The 18,157-nt window shown below is 39.5% G+C and overlaps 2 protein-coding genes across 5 annotated transcripts in view; both read right to left on the bottom strand.

The window, feature by feature from the left end:
- LOC134816915 (diacylglycerol kinase iota-like) overlaps positions 1-3,807 on the bottom strand; it is a 63,989-nt gene extending 60,182 nt beyond the window's left edge. For 3 of the 4 annotated variants that reach the window (XM_063825955.1, XM_063825944.1, XM_063825946.1), the window contains exons 1-2: positions 3,737-3,807; positions 3,527-3,591 (exon numbers count right to left, since the gene is read on the bottom strand). In XM_063825955.1, coding sequence (XP_063682025.1) covers positions 3,527-3,591; positions 3,737-3,769 — 98 coding nt within the window. In that variant the 5' untranslated portion in view covers positions 3,770-3,807. The remainder of the gene's footprint in view (positions 1-3,526; positions 3,592-3,736) is intronic. The other variant, XM_063825949.1, reaches the window with a different exon arrangement.
- LOC134816912 (mucin-2-like) overlaps positions 1-18,157 on the bottom strand; it is a 765,431-nt gene that overhangs the window by 327,221 nt on the left and 420,053 nt on the right. The window lies entirely within an intron of this gene.

The following is an 18,157-nucleotide window of genomic DNA, read 5'->3' as shown; positions in this document are numbered from 1 at the left end:
TTATCACGTGGGTCCACTATCATATAATAATAAACGGCATACTGTTCGAGGTGGTCACATACCTCCCCAGTACCCTTCAATGATATACAGATAATATTCGTCCTGAAAATCTGCCAAATCGTAGCAAGTAACAAACTCAAATAAAGATGCAGGTATGCGATAAACAAGTAAACAGCACGGTCCAACCTGAACGCAAATAGTCACATCATCACTGGACATTAATACACGCGGATAAAAGAGAAAAAAGAAGAGGAGCCAGGAGTTGAATTTATACAATATAATGTGCACGAAGAGTATAAATATATAACAGAGTAAATATATAACAGAGTACAGTTTACGGGTGAGAAGAAACGTTTGTATATTATTCACAACCCCCAGGTTTCCATGTATTTTATTGGGCTGTCATCAAGAGAACAAAAAGAAATTACTGGAAATTGGCTGGGTTCTTTTGTAATTGTAATTGTACAAAGAAAATTCGACCGTGTAACAAATCTTGAAATTCCTAAATGGCAGTCCGAACAAATTTGGTGTCAAAGAAATTAGTGGATCAGAAAGCTCAAAGTTATTTCAAAATTATTCTCTAATGAACTAGTAAGTATTAACTAAGTATTTGCTATAATATAGTAGTGTTAAAAGTGTTGAAAGCTTTCGACCACCAGATGTCTATATTTATTTGCCCTAAAAGTAACAACCACACAAAGTACGTATCAAGAAAAGTTACTTATATAACTAAAGTTATATTAAAGTTACTTATATCAAACGAAAACGCAAACAAACCACCAAGTAGTACAGATCATTAAACTCAAGTAGAATGAACAAAGGACCTTAAAACATCCACTAAGCTACTGTCTACTAAACTAGTACAAAGCTGAGCACTGGCAATTATCAGGTTTATACTCGTTTCCTGCTCATCCGCGACTGTCTAGTAGACTGCTTATATTATAGTGTAACGAGTAAGAGCCTGCCTTTTTCAGTTTTCACTTAGATACACAGCTGAAAGAAACGATTATATAATTTGCGGATCTCGTACTGGGAGAAAAATATTGCAAAACATTGGCTGATTGGAAACTCTTCTTAATTTATAAAAGGAGAACTCACGCTGAAATTTGAACGATCCAAACCCTGCAACATAAATCAAAATAGATGTTTAAGAACCACGGAACCACGACGGCTCTCGACTTAAGTTACAACTCTCGACTGTAGGTAAGATGTAAGTAAGTTCCGCCTCCAATCTCCATAGGTGGTCTAATTACAGAATATGTGGTCTAGAAGTTTGGGAATTGTTTATTCGTCTTAAATAGCTCTAAATTGTATATAACCAGAGCTAGCGTGTGACGTGTGTACTGTAGCGCTTAAATAGTGGAACTGACTAATGGACAACGGCAGAGCAACAAGGAATATTTAATGGAGTCGGTAATTTCACACTTCACAGAGATCAAACTGAAACAACAGATATCAGCTTGTTTACAACAAGTAAATTCTGTTTTAAGATAAATGTGGAATTACATGAATAGCCCCTTGCTAACAGTTGAACCTACGTATTATGTAGTCAAGGAATTGAGGGCGCATGTCAATTGTAAAAGGCCTGGTTGTCTGTGAGGTGAGTCCGGATGTTGGCTCTAGTCCAATATCGTTGAAAGCATTGACGGCACTGTGATATTTTAGGATTGCTTAATAACTCTTGCCGACATTTCGTAACTTGTGCACTTGCAGCAAAGCTGGTGATGTATTATAACCGCAGATAAGAAAAAGTAAATATCACCAGCCGAGTAAGAGCATATTGACAATAATATCACCCATTCAACAGAAGTCGAAAGGGTGTGAGGTTTTTTTGGTTTGTAATATAAGGTGTCATTTTATCGTCAGTGATTCAACTGTTCGGATGAGTTTTGTTCGTGCAATTGAGGTCACTGCAGACTGAAACCCTTGACATAAACCCCAGTCATATTCATCGGGGGCGAGGGGGGAGCATTTCTTTAAATCACTGTCTATCTGAACTATGAAATTTGGGTAACATGAAATTGGAAGATACATCACAACTTCATAAAAAAGTATTAAATTAAAATCATGCAAGTTCTACATAGCTATACAATGTTAAAACTCCTAGCATCTTCGTGTTATCATGTATTATGCTATTATTGTATTGTTAACAATACTGGTTAAATAGGATGAATACTCAGGGTAGTAACAGGTATCTTGTTACTGAGGACTAAATTCGCTGGTTAGAGGAATGCCAACCCATGCATTTTCAAATCGTTTATCGCATACTTATGGTTTTAAAACACCTTGTCGATATGCTTCCCTGTAAGCATACATAAGTTCATCAATGTCAACCATGTTCGCAAATATAATAGGTTACAAACAAACAGCCAAATCACAAAATAGATAAAACTACGACAGGATTATATCCAGATAGGCACACTAAAAACGGAGTCAGTTAGTTTGCAGCGACCAGTTACAAAGGTAATACATATAATGACAGTGACAGAATCAATATCGCACAGATGCAGTTTGCATAACTGGGGGTCTGTAGCACACAATGGGTCTACGGTAAAGGATATAGGAAGAGCACAAAGACTTGGAGAGGCATTATGTTGGGCTAATTGTGACGTAATTATGCATTGTGCAATATCGGAACATATTTCAGATGTTTCGAGAATCGCTGAATCATGTATCGTCACTTGATTGTGGCATTTTTCTAAATTTGAGTAGATATTTTGTTGATCAACTGTTGAAAATTTTAAATAATACGGTACATAATGATTTAAGGAACAGTGAATAACTAGAAATACAAATGAGATGTAAAACAATATGTACCAAAAAACACAAAGCAATAATACACTTTGTTAGAGCCATTCATAGTAATTTATTCAACAAAGCAATAACTATGTGTATTCATTAAATGAGTTAATGACGTTTGCTTGAGGACAGGAAACTTTGACAACAGTGCTACACTCTACTCACTATTAATCAGGATCATTTCATTGGGATATTATCTTCTCTAAAGGGGATATTTCCTCCAAGCGTCCACTAACTACTCACACAACTTTGCTGACATTTTAGTCACATTTAGAAACTTTTACATCATTGGAGGGTTTTATTTTTAAACGCTTTGTGATTGGTTAATGCTTGTGATTCAAAGCTGAAGTCGGGCATTTAGACCCAACAAATATTTAGCACAGTAATACTGAACATGAAATGTTAAGGTACTCTCACAGTGCTAAAATTCTTCATCAGAGGGTTTAATTCCGCACTATAACTTGAAAATTTTTAATGATTGTATTTTATTATTTTTTCAGTAAAACATGTTAAGTGGAGTTTAATCTGAACTGCATAATACAGCAAATTAAGAGAACTTTTATTTATCAATTGAGACTTTTCAATATCAATAATAATTGTTGATCTGAAAAGGAACTCAATATTGAATTAGAATTTTGCTACAAGACAATGGAACAAGATATTTCTAAGTATTGATCTGGACAAGATTCTTGTCTTCTAGCAAAATTGTAAATTGAAATATCCATACCTGGTGGTGTGCATCAGGGAGGCGGTTGCTGAGTTGCTACTACAACAGTGGACTCCACTTTGACACTAGGGTTTAATAATTAAAATTTAATGTACTTCAAATGCAAATCAAAAACAGGCATACTGACATTATATAAACTTTATTCAGTTTCATATCAAAGAAAAAGTTACAAAGGTAAAAACATCTATTGTGCAGGTATTAAAGACTAACCTTTTTCTTCTTTCCTCTATCAACTGAGCTCATCCTAGAAAAAGTTTTTGGATAATCGAGATATTTTTGCCTCTTAAATCATTTTAATTATTTTAACTTATCAAGCCAAGTTTGTAGTAAACTAAACAACTCTTTATTCTTGGCCATCCCCTCCACACTGTTCAGAACTATTTCAATAATTTGTAACCATTTTCAGTGATCGAATAAAGATTTCTTTGATGATCAGATGAAAATAAAAATACTAGTTCAGATTTGTCTGTTTATCAAAACATCTCCTGTTTATACTGATATCTGGATATTATCCGGTTGGAAGAGACAAGGACAAGTGAAACAAGGAAGTTAGGAGTAAGGGCAAATTTTCGGCGTCAACGCCATCTTCAGGCTAAAATTGTTATAAATGTTAATATATAATAAATGCTTCTATACTAGTTAAAATGCTAAATTGAAATTACACACACTGAATACAGGTTACATCAAATGGTATTATACAATTACAATGAAAATAGTGATGTACACACGTTTTACACTCTGTCCAAGTACATAATATCTACTGAACATAAGGGTCGTGTGCTATTTGTTTAAATTTGTCTTTGAATATGTTGTAAAAGAAATCCCTTAAGCTTCTCGCACTCTTCTTTGTTATTGATGCTAGGTTTAAATAAATTAATGTAGTAAGCTTCTGTCACTTTACGTTTAATGGTGCTATATAAGTTAATTTCTAAAATATCGAAGGAAATATCTGGTTCTAAGTTATTGTGAAACTCTGAATAATGAGCAGCCAAAGCATCAGGATAGGTTAAAGGCCTGTTGACTGCTCTTCGATGCTCTGAAAATCTATCGTGTGCTGTTCTACAGCACATTGTAATGTATAATACCATTTGATGTAACCTGTATTCAGTGTGTGTAATTTCAATTTAGCATTTTAACTAGTATAGAAGCATTTATTATATATTAACATTTATAACAATTTTAGCCTGAAGATGGCGTTGACGCCGAAAATTTGCCCTTACTCCTAACTTCCTTGTTTCACTTGTCCTTGTCTCTTCCAACCGGATAATATCCAGATATCAGTATTTCAATCATGAGACTAATAAACAGCGAACTACTCCGTTATTTGATATCTCCTGTTTATGGATAACAAAAAGACAATATATATTGCTCATAAATAATAACTAATACGACTCATATTCATGTGAAAATACGGTGCTTCAATGTTACATTGGCGCCCCCTGTGCCAATAGTGCCCCTCTTTAGGCATCCCTTACCCTTAACAAAGTAGAAGTGTAAAATTGAACAAATTAGGTGATTAAGTAAAACAAAATTTGATTCGACATGATTCTTCTAGCACTTCGATTACATCTTTATGAATTAGTTGAAGATACACCTGTATAACTCATTCAAAAAATATGCACATTACTAAATCTGAAATAGCTAATAATTTAGCTAATTATTAACCATCCCATTCAAGTGGGCAATGTCATACTCTTTATAAAATTATCTATAAAAGCCACATTTGTAGGTTGAGAATACTCCAAGATCTCTTTATCTCTCGGACTTTCACTCTTCAACCTCTTCCTCACTGAAATTTCATTCCCTAACTTCTCAAGCTTCTCAATTCACACTTTCTTCGGCATCTCACTGTAAATCTTTCAATCCTCACGAACTTGTGCCTTTTGCTTTGTGGTTCTCACTTTCTCCGGCCTTGGGCCTATTCTTCTCCACCTCAGACATTTCTTTATAAGTCTTATGTGTTATGACTCTCTTGATCACTATTTGACCTTTTATTTATCAGCCTCTAGTCAGAATGTAAACATCTTCACCACCGTCAACATATTCCTATACTATGTGTGCACTATAATGTGTGCACTATGTGTGCACTCCCAAGGTATCTCACATATTGGCCCCTTAGCTCTCATTAAACAGCCTTTAACAAAACTCTTTCCCTCATTGTCCAGGAAAAAGGTTAATTTCCATATCTCTCTGGAATTTCTTCTTCGCCCTCTTGAGCATTTTTAACGGGTGAAACGTGTACAATATTTGTTTGAAATATCTGCAACATTGTTGATGAGTCGTAAAGGTTATGAACCTACAATAACTAAAATTGTGCCCTGAGCTTGAGGACTTTGTTAGGTTCATTTATTTTTTACTGGGCACAGGGCAGCACTTAGCCTTTCATTCCGCCGTAGCTTTAATTGTTTATGAACATTACAACCTGGGGTCCTAGGTAAATTTTTGTGGTGTGATATGCAAGGCTTAGCCGGATGATACTCGTTTAAATTTCTTCGAAGTAGCATGCGTCACTTTCTTTTTGAATTGTTAGCCTGAGGCAAGTGCTACTAAGTAGTGCGCGCCTTAATTGACGATGTCAATTTATCTCAGCTCGGCGCGGCACAGTAGCGCATCTCGCCGATCTGTGAGATGCCTCATTGAGTGCGCGGCGCGGCACAGTTACGCATCGCGCTACAATGCGCGCCAGGTTAGTCCATTAACATGGAAAAGGCTTAGCCGGCCGTATGATCGGAAAATCTGCTGAGGTTAAATGAGAAAGACATTGTTAAAAGAACCTATTTGATTGACGGTGTCAACCCATCGAGATCGTTGCTCTGCGAAGCAGAGCAACGATCGATGATGGGATCGACGATACGAAGCAAAAATGCTAGTTTGTGCGGCACGACGAAGCGGCGAAGTCTCCAAGAACCTACCAACATCTAATACAATGTTCGAAAGGCATTATTTCAATCATTTGAAACACTTTATCGATATTGATATCAAGTTCATTATTAATTGACGATGTCAATTCATGGCAGCTCGGCGTGGCACAGTAGCGCATTTCGCTGTGAGAAGCCTCATTGACAATTGAGTGCGCGGCGCGGCACAGTAACGCATCGCGCTACAAGTTCATTAATAAACTTTGGATTGATGGTAAAAACTGGTACGGTACGAATCATGAAGCCATTTTAAGAGTTAAAATTTATAATTAACCGCTCAGTCGATTATTTTAAAATTATTCAGTTAAACAAAAATTTAAGATAAGAGTCATTTAGATTTTTAGGTATACAACGTGTTATGTAGCAAATCATTGTCATACGTTGTATGACCCGCCGCGCACGAGTGCGCGGCTCCCCAGCTGTATCGCCAGGACGTAAAGTGAAACGACCATGGGGGTCACGACGTAATACAAGCAAATCATATTTTATATATAACTCATTTTTACAATCCCCCAGCTTACTTTATTGACGATGTCATATGTCAATTCTTGATCGTAGCTCGGCGCGGCCCATGTTAATTGACGATGTCAATTCATCTCAGCTCGACGCGGCACAGTAGCGCATCTCGCCGATCTAGAGAGAGGCTGTGAGAAGCCTTGACATACGTTGCATGCCACTTTTCGCGCGCGAAGCGCGCGCCGCCGAAGGCAGCTGCGTCCATGTCACAGTAGTGTTGTTCGTCAGACTGAGACGTCCGGAGCAGGTCTTCTCAGTACATCGCCAGTAGGTCTTGTCGTCGCGATTCTTATCCAGGCAGTAGCGGTATCCGACGTAGACAACGTTTCTTGAACCAGTAGTGCGTCCAGGAATGAAGGTGATTGAAGAAGACATGTTGATGTCGTTCGATGCTTTGGTAGAATCATCGTGACCTTATTTATGGCCCAAGTATATGAACTTGTTATCCCAATCGGAGATATACCTTCATACGATGCGTGTGATAGGAATGAGGATCATATGCTGCTTAAGAGTTACCCAGTGGATCACACACTGCATACTCGTCTTGAACTGACCCGAAGGAATTATGATCAGTGGATAACTTCGAAACACGTGATGTGAACCGACGAATCGTATTCGCAAGATTACTTCGAAATAAGTGACTTGAACCGACCCAACGAATCACTTAATGGTCCATAAGAAGGATAGGATGCGACCTGAACTTGGAAATAAGTCAGGATATTTTGTCGCACTAAAGTACGCTACCTGGATCGTAGTGCGACACGTACTGTAGTGCGACAGAGGGTGTTTTTGTCGGACTTCGCACTAGAGTACGTGTCGCACTACAGTACGATTACCAATATATGTTGCTTGTTGCTCGCATTCTAAACTATAAAATATCGATTTTGAGGGATAAGGAAGTGTTTATAGCATTAGCATATAGGTTCTGAAACCTAGCTAAATCGATTTTTCGTGCAATGTTAGGTTAGAAACGGTCATCAAAATGAGTTAATAAGAAGGTCGATTTCTCGGTTATTTTTGAGCTTTCGTTCAGAAAATAATTCGGGGCCTTCAAAGGGGGGTAAAAAGAAAGCGTTACAAGTGTTAAAAGCCTTCTATAATACAAAATGTGTATCACCTCTTCAACCTGCTGAATAGAGGCGCCACTTAAAACGTAAACAAATGTGTATCACCTCTTCAACATGCTGAATAGAGGCGCCACTTAAAACGTAAACAAATGTGTTTCACCTCCCCACCAGTATCCACATCTATTAGCCATCGCATTATTTGGTGTTGTCAGTGCCCACGCTCCCTGATAAGGGACAAAATATAGCCAGTATCACCTATAGCACCATAACGTTTAAACTAATAAACCTTAAAATCCGTTCTGATAAAATGGTAATGTGCACACTTTGAAGATCCGAGAAACGATAACTCAAAATGGATGCTATATTTTCTCTGAATCTCTAACTACACAGACACAGACACTTATTATATCGATCGTATTGTTTTGGATATAGTAAAAATTAGGGGTCCGTTTTTATTTTCTCCTTCACCTTTCTTACTTACATACTATTAACTTACGTACTACTTTCCTACTTACATACTATCACTGGCTTACTCCTCTTTCTAACGATCAGGACTAATATAGACAGCTCTAAAAGCACTAATTTAATTCAGCTTGCAGACTTTTTTCATAGAACCCTCGGTTTATCTCTTATAGTTATAAGCTGTACATTCCAACGAGTCTAATATAATCGCATACATATTTTTTCTTCCTCTTCTTTAGATCGAAAAACAACCCACTGTATCGCCAGACGTAAAGAGCAACGACCATGGGGGTCCGACGTAATACAAGCAAATCATATTAATATAAAAACTCATTAATTTTTACAATCCCCCAGCGTTCTTTTGACCGAGTCATATGTCAATTCTTGATCGTAGCTTCGGAGCGCCCATGTTAATATGACGATGTCAATTCCAATCTCAGCTCGACGCGGCACAGTAGCGCAATCTCTCGCCGACTAAAAGAGGCCGTGAGAAAGCCTTGACTTACGTTGCTTGCCACTTTTTCGCGACGCCGAAGCGCGCGCCGCCGAAGGCACCCCTGCGTCCATAGTTCACAGTAGTGTTGTTTCGCAGACTGAGACGGACCGGCGCAGGTCTTCTCAGTACATCGCCAGGAGGTCTTGGCGGGTCGCGATTCTGAGCCAGCAGGAGCGGTTTATCCGACGAGACAACGTTCTTGAACCAGTAGTGCGTCCCAGGAATGAAGGTGAATTAGAAGAAGACAGGTTGATGTCGTTCGATGCGTTGGTAGAATCATCGTGACCTTAATTATGGCCAAGTAAATGAAACTTGTATCCCAATCGAGATATACTTCATACAATGCGTGGAAAGGAATTAGGATCATATCTGCTTAAGAGTACCCAAGATCACACACTGAAATACTCTCTAGACACTGACCCGAAGGGAATTATGATCAGTGATAACTTCGAAACACGTGATTTGAACCGACAATCGGATCGCAAGAATTACTTTACTTTCGAAATAAGTGACTTGAACCGACCCTACAATCACTTAATGGTCCATAAGAAAGATAGGATGCGACCTAACATGGAAATAAGTCAGGATATTTGTCGCACTAAGTACGCACAAGGATCGTATGCGACACGTACTGTAGATGCGACAGAGGGTGTTTTTTAGTTTGCGACTCGCAACTAAGTACGTGTCCACTACATACGATTACCAATATATCTTGTTGCTTCGCATTCTAAAAACTATAAAATATCGAGATTTGAGGATAAGAAGTGTTTTTAAGCATTAGCATATAGGTTCTGAAACCTAGCTAAATCGATTTTTCGTGCAATGTTAGTTAAAAACGGTCATCAAAATGATAATAAAATCGATTTCTCGTTATTTTTGACTTTCGTTCAGAAAATAATTCGGGCCTTCAAAGGGGGGTAAAAAGAAAGCGTTTACAATGTTAAAAAAGCCTTCTATATAATAACAACATGTGTATCACCTCTTTCAACCTGCTGAATAGAGCGCACATAAAAACGTAACCAAAATGTGTATCACCCTTCAACATCTGAATAGAGGCCCACTTCAAACGTAAACAAATTGTTTCACCTCCCCACCAGATCCACAACTAGTACCACGCTATTAGTTGTGTTGTCAGTGCACACGCCCCTGGAAAAAAAAAAAAATTTAAAAAGGGTACAAAATATAGCCAGATCACCTATAGCACCATAACATTAACTAATAAACCTTAAAATTCCGTTCGATAAAATGTAATTGCACACTTTGAAGATCCGAGAAAGATAACTTCAAAATGGATGCTAAATTTTCTCTGAATCTCTAACTACACAGACACAGACACTTATTAAATCGATCGTATTTGTTTTGATAGAGTAAAATTAGGTCCTTTTTATTTTCCCTCCTCACCTTTCTTACTTACATACTAATAAACTTACGTAATACTTTCCAACTTACATACTTTCACTGGCTTACCCCTAGCCGCCTCTTTCTAACGATCAGGACCTAATATAGACACTCTAAAGCACTAATTTAATTCAGCTTGCAGACTATTTTTCATAAACCCTCGGTTATCCTCTTATATATAAGCTGTACAATCCCAACGAGTCGAATATAATCGCTGACCATATTTTTTTCTTCCTCTTCTTTAGATCGAAAAACAACCAGAATCTTATTTATACCCTTTTCTTCAGCTAAGGTTTTGACAATTACCATCAACCTCTCCAAAGCCGCTTCTTTTACATTTTCTGTACAATATCACCAATCACAGTAATTTTTCATTTTCCTTCGAATAAGAGAATATTTTAGTAAAAATATAATATTAGACTGTCATGATATAATAATAGAGCAATAGAAGAAACTTAATTAAATTGCCCTGCTTTGATTTAAATTACTTGATGATCGCAGAATTTTGTTCCCATCACACTTATCTGGGGACTTCAGGTTTTAATGTTTTAAAAACATTCAAAAAGAAAAACACTGACACTGTTCACACTAACACCACACTCGTTACGGAGATTGTTAATGGCATTCATGTCAGCTGTTCGCAAGGGAGACCTTTAAGTGTTAAGGGATAAAATGCACGGAGGAGTCAATCATAAAGCTAACCTTTTTTCGAACCATAGACATACCTTAGATAATTTAAACTCACTCTTACGAAATTGACCCACAGTTCGCAAGATTGTAGTTTGGGCCAGTCAGCAAGCTGCTCATTCTTGATTTGTTGTTTCATTACCTTCTTATGTTATTGTTCCCACGGTTAATGCTCTGACGAACACTTCAATTCCTGTTGTATTCCATTAAAAGCGTCTACTATTTTGTAATTGAGCTCACAAAATTCGCCACGATCATTAACTTTAGTGCATCTTGTAAGTCTTCAAACTTTGAGAATGAATATTTATTCATATTGGTGGTCTACGTGATGTACGATGGCCCTGACTTCACGTCAGTTCACGTGCACCTTGTTAAGTTGTTAGTACATACAGCATGAGAGTTGCCTCCAGGTTGCCCCCACCAGCTGACTACTCACTCAGTTCATGTTGCCAATGTCAATCACATCATCGTCCGACAGATCCTGAGAATGCGTTTGAAGGCCATTGAACATTTTTGGCTTCACTACAGTTTAGATTATCAATATAATGTATTAAATAAATACGGTGACGTGTGCTCAGCAACAGCTCCATAAGCTCTTTAAGAAATCCAATCTTGAAGAAAAATGAAAGCACCAATTACCAAAATCAAATGAACAAGTTCCTAATTAAATAGAGTTTTGCTTTGAAATCTTGTGAACGTTTTTGGGCAGAGATCAAAAAATTTGAAGCCTATTTTAACCTGATTCTTTTTAGTTTTCGTGTGCTCTCATTCTATTCTTGGTTCATGTGCCTCAGAATCAAAGCAAGCATATAGTGCCTCAAAATCAAAGCAAGCATATAGTGATTTTTGACCTTTACGAAATTTGTATATATCGACCTCGGTTTTCGACTAACTTTTTCAAGTTTTCAAAGCTGCAGCTCATTTAGATACCGGACAAACTTGCACCAACGTTAAAATTCTCCACCTTAATAATCTCACTCTTCTATAAGAAGTCTCACCTTATATAGATCAAGACGAGGGTCGCGCTCGTGTCTTATATCGACTGTGACGTCACGTTTTTTACTTTTATTAAAAAATTACACGATATCTCACCGAACAAATCGTCTCTGCTAAGGCTTGCCGCAAGGCACTTATAAGTGCGATAAGTGCGGGATCGCACAATTTACCTGTTTTCCCGCAAATTTCCGCATAATTTATTGTTTACCCCGCACATTTTGTAATTTTCTCTTCCTCGCTGCTGACTGCATATTTCGGTGCCTAAACTCTAGAGCATTTTCCCGCGTAATTTTCGCATATTTTTTGAATTTTCTCCGCGTTTAACGTTTTCGAGTGTAAAACCAAAATAATGTTAAAAGTTCGGCCCTTTTAGACCGTGACTCAGGCCCTTTCGGGAACCTGGACCCAGGCCCTTTCGGGACCGTGACCATGCCCTTTTGGAACACAAACCTAGCCGACTGACTCATTACACGGACCCCAGGCCCTTTGGGACCAGGTACCCAGCCCTTTCGGACCGTGACCCAGTCCCGTTAGAAACTCATGCCTAGCCACGTGACCCGTTTACCACGTACCCAGGCCCTTCGGGACCCGTTAACCCACCCAGGCCCTTTCGGACCGTGACCCCGGCCTTTTCGACCGTGGACCCAGCCCTTTCGGGACCGTTTACCCAGGCCCTTTCGGACGTGACCCATGCCCTTTCGGGACAGTTTCCCGGCCCATTCGGACCGTGACCACATCCTTCGGGACCGTGAACCCAGCCCTTTCGTGACCGTGACCCAGGCCCTTTCGGACACCGGGACCCATCCGCTATGGAACCCTCCGACGTTAACCGTTCTTCGATTCTAGTGTATCAGTTATCATTCGAACTCACCACATCATCAGATTACTCTATAGCACATCACAACGTCATGGACCGTTCCTAAGAACGAACATCTTACGACAGTGACGCCATCATCAACTCCACCATACAAAAACAGAAGATACCACCACAGAAAACAAGGGATATCTCAGCAAGCATCGAGCTCAGAGGGTGGTTCACATTTTACGAATCTGGGAGGAAACTGTTTTCAGTCCTCCAGCATAATATCAGTTTGGATCACGCCTCGGAAAACAGTCATCCTCAAACACAAGAGCAAGTAAAAATACAACACCCTCAGTAACACATAAACAGACCATTTTGATAAATCGGCGGTTAAAAATACGTTAGAATTTCCCAAGTCCTAGTGAAAATGCAAAAGACATAAACTGCAACAATTCCCCACAAAATGACAAAAAAATCCGCCGCACATTTGCCGCAGTAATTGGAAAAAATTTACCGCACCCTTACCGCACATTTACCTTTAAAGTCGGGTGCGTGCCGCATAATTTCGATCTTTTATACCGCACCTAATATTGTGCCTCTGAGCTTGGTGACACAACCATTTTTTGGTCAGATTAAGCAAAAAATCTTGAATTGTGGAGGAGCACGCATCCGCACAATGCCATTTACTTTCACTGATAGTGATACATGGTGGGCGTGCAAATGGGCAGTACATAATCAGTTTGTGCAAACGTCTGGTCTTATCCTTATACTCAGACCCTGAGTCCCGAATTGAGTAAATCTTTTTGATATCAACTCCCCTACAATCGTCCACACTCATTCGACGAATCCGTCAAATAAAATAATAACGAAGTTCATTTTTTTTTCCGAACAAAGATTCATTAATGATTAGATTGATACAAAATTTTAATACATTATGTTTGGCCACTTCAATTATACTTCATATATTCTTTCTTACACTGGTTGGCCCACCTACGCTGGTAATGAAACGTAGCGCCCTGAAACTGGAAACCCGTAGCGAGCGGCTGAAAGCATGACAATGTCTGCCGCGCCTAATCTTTCATTAGGTTTCAGGTACGCGTCCGCGTCAAACAGAAGATAAATCGGAAATTGGAGAACCAAGATAATACGGTTTCTTTTGAGGCATTAGAAACGTCATTTAGTCTGTTAAAGGGGCTGCCGAGTTCGCATATGATTGTACATGTAGTGGAGGTGTTTACTAACTATTTTGACTCAAAATTGTTCGCCCAAGGCTCCCTGATCATGGAATGAAACGGAATGAACAAAAATGAATTTTTTTTCTAAAACTTCCTCGGCTGGCCCCAAACAGGTCGGAATCTTTGGTACTGACCCTATAGTTCCTACAAGTTTGGTGGCCCTACACTCTCCCAGAAACACCCATTATACACCCTTGCTGGTCAAGAATTTAGAACCAGTTAGGCAGATAAAACGGATTTTTGACAATTTTTGTCCTGCTTGTGTTGTGGCAGAGAGTTGAATTTGGTTCAAACAGTATTCAAACAAGATGTGTTCCAACTAGTTTGTAGCCACCATTTTGGGGGAGCCTTACAGTTTCAGAAACGCCAAATAGAAATCCGATTCCATATTCGATCCAGGGTAGCGCTAGTACCTAGGATGATTGGGGTAGAGTGATGGTAATAGCACTCTGTGTATGTTCGCGACAGATGGGTATGTAGTGTAGTAGATGTGCAGATAAGTTAGAGATGAGGGTAGCAGGTTTTAAAAATTTGCGCAGTATTTTGCACAAATTCTTTATGCGGTGCAAGATTTTCTGCCGGACAGTTTTGATGACATAGAACAGGGTTCTCACTGACCAGGACATGGAGCCTTTTGTTAATTTATAACGATCGTAAGATTGTGTATTCGTTTTCTGGGGAACCACCAATATAATGACAACAAGAAAACTGACGAAAATAATGCGAAAACTTGTTTAGCAGCCCACACTAATGAAAATTCGAGTTTACGTAGCTTGATGTCAAAATGATACACAATTCCTTTTAAGCAATAAGAATAAATTCTAATACATAAAACATAGCACGCATGATAATCAAATGAACATTATTTAACCATCATCTTATTTTTCTTTTTATGTGACTGTACACCAGCCAGCATCTTAAGATCACATACAGTTCACGCCACATTGGTCGTCTGAACTGCTTGTCACTTGCGGAGGACATTTAAAAGACATCCGTAGTAGATGTTATAGGGGCCTGGTATGTGAACATAAGTCTTCGAAGGACCATATGTGACAGAATCGCGTCCGTCACAAAAGGCAGAGAGGCCGCTTCGTTGATATCACCACGCTCCTGAAACAAAACACGAGTTGTTAACTGTAAAAACCTAAGAAACCTTCAAGTTTGGGGTATGTAATAGACAAAACAAGCTATGATATAGAATCAGGATCCTCTATCAGAATCAAATATCAAATATCACACGAATTGGTAAACATTTCGATTCATGAAATGAAACGAGATATTGTCGCCGATTATAATATTGTAGGATGTCACGAAAAGCAGCTTACTTGGGAACCCATGACTGGAGTAACACAACATCGAAGTCTGATTTCAAGAAACTAAACCCCCAAAGTATTGACCTCACCTCAACCCACCGAGGTACAGCCTGTCGAAATGATTATAAATATCACACCGAGATAATAATAGAGATGTAATTAAACTTAACGGACTGCAGCCAAAATATAACACATGTGATCGTCTTAAATAATGGGGGGGGGGGGGGGGGGGGGGGGGGGGGGGGGGGGGGGGGGGGGGGGGGGTGGAGGGGGGGGGGGTGGGGGGGGGGGGGGGGGGGGGGGGGGGGGGGGGGGGGGGGGGGGGGGGTGGGGGGGGGGGGGGGGGGGGGGGGGGGGGGTGGGGGGGGGGTGGGGGGGGGGGGGGGGGGGGGGGGGGGGGGGGGGCGAGGGTGGGTCTCCGCCCTAGAAGGGAAAAAAGGTTTGTCTGGCAAACAAAAATGGTCTACACACCTGAATAGTGGTCTAGAGCGAACCGAATGGCGGTCTTCGCCGTAGAAGAGTGGATCTGGCAACCAGAAATGGTGTCTGCAAATTCTAGAATAGTGGGTCTTCACTATAGAGAGTGGTCTGCAACCAGAATAGGGTCTAATAAACTAAAATATAAGAGAATGGAAACCAGAATTGTGGTCCTGGACTCTTAGAATAGGGGACTGGTAACCCCGAATGGTGGTACCACACTCTGAAGATGTTCCTTGCAACCAAATGAGGGTCATCACTCTAAAGAGCGGTCTGCAACCAAAATTGTAGGTCTACAACTCTAGAAAAGTGGTCTGGCAACCGAATTGGGAGTCTAGGAAAGGATAAAAGGATACAAGATACAAGGATACAAGAATACAAGGATATCAAGGATACAAGGATACAAGATACAGATACTAGGATACAAGGGATAACACAAAAAAAGGGGGGATACAAATGTGATAATTATTTAATTGAATTCACACTAGATATAATTCTGAAATAATTTAAGGTTACAAAAATTTTAGTTACTTATAACTGTGTAGGGAAAAATAGAAATTTTTATAATAACTATTTTTCTATAAATAGATCGGATTTGTAGATTCGAGATCTTTTTTGAGTCCACAGTTCGTTCACAGAGAGAATTGAATGGCTTTTCTCTTTGCTGTGCAGTACATTTGTAGGACTAAAGTTTTATCGGATAGCAAACCTACTAGGTCATTAATATTTTTGGGTTTATTTTTTATGGTATTAAATTTTACTCTAATTGAGGAGTAGAGTATACCGTCAGTTAGAACAAATTTGGTTTCTAGGGGTTGTGTAACGCCCCTCTCAATGTAAAGATGTGGGCAGCTAATACAAAACCTTGTTAACTTTCCCGAGCATCAGATCCTTAACCACTCCCAAGTATGTTTCTGTTCAAATCATGTTAAATTTTTTTTTTTATTTGATTGAAAATACGAATTTAGGTTGAGGATGCCTTGGCAATTTCCAGGTAGCCACAATTTCTTCCTCATGTTTGTGACGATTTGGGTAGAGAGCATGGATTTTGAAGAGGAAGAGTGGGGGAAGTTATATTTGGTGATAAGATTGGAGATGTTGTGTACAAAGGAAGGCCCTCTCTGGTTCCTTTTTTCCCAATTCAATATTAGGGGACAGAGAAATTGGAAAGTTGTATATAGCTATTGAGTCTATTATAAACTAGAATATAGGAGAATTCAACCAATTGTGGTAAACTGGACTCTTAGAATATGGGTCTGGCAACCAGCATGGGTGGGTCTACACTGTATATGGTCCGGCCTACCAAATGGTCTTCGCCTTAGAAGAGTGGGTACTGGCAACCAAAATTCGTGGACTAATAAACTAGAATATAGGAATATGGCAACCATAATGTGTCTGGACTCCTAGAATAGAGGTCCTGGCAAACCAAATTTCGGGTCTATCAATCTAGAAAATAGGAATATCACCCTAATGTGGTCCTGGACTCTAGAAGAGTGTCAGCAACCATATTTGGGTCTATAAACTATCATATAGGAGATATGGCAACTCCGAATTTGGATCTGGAACTCTAGAAGGTGGTCCTGCAACCAGAATACGGGTCTATACACCGATATAGGAATATGGCAACCATAATTGTGGTCCAGGACCCTATAAAGGTGGGTCTGGCAACCAAATTCGGGTCTATAACTAAATACTAGGAGATATGGCAACCATAATTTGTGGGTCTGGGACTCTAGACTAGTGGTCCTGGGCAACCCGAATGGAGGTCATCACTCTATAAAGTTTCTGCAACCAAATGGTGAGATCTAACACTCTGGAAATAGTGGGTCTGGCAACCAAATGTGAGTCTTCCCCTAGAAAATGGTCTGGCAACAAATGGTGGACTCTGCACTCTAGATGAGAGGTCTGGCAATCAAAGGTGGTCCTGCACTCTAGAAGAGTGGGTCGACAACCAGAATTGTGGTCGACTCTAGAATAAGTGGTCTGGGCAACCAGAATGGTGGGTCACACACTGGAAATGTGGGTCTGGCAACCAGAATTGGAGGTCCGTACACTCTGAATAAGTGGGTCTGGCAACCAGAGCGGGTCTCCCCCGTAGAAGAATTGGGTCCTGCAATCAAATGGTGTTTCTGCAATCTAGAAGACGTGCAGAGGGAGATTCAGGTAGATAGAAAGAAAACAGTGTAATTGCGACGTGGAGGATAATATTTTATAAACATAGCTAGAAACATTGAATAGAGGAGAGAAGTGCTTTGAGAATCCTT

This window comes from Bolinopsis microptera, chromosome 6 (genome assembly GCF_026151205.1).
Source record: "Bolinopsis microptera isolate Bmic1 chromosome 6, MBARI_Bmic_1.0, whole genome shotgun sequence".
In the NCBI taxonomy this organism is placed as follows: Eukaryota; Metazoa; Ctenophora; class Tentaculata; order Lobata; family Bolinopsidae; genus Bolinopsis; species Bolinopsis microptera.
This window is presented reverse-complemented; position numbering and strand designations above follow the sequence as displayed.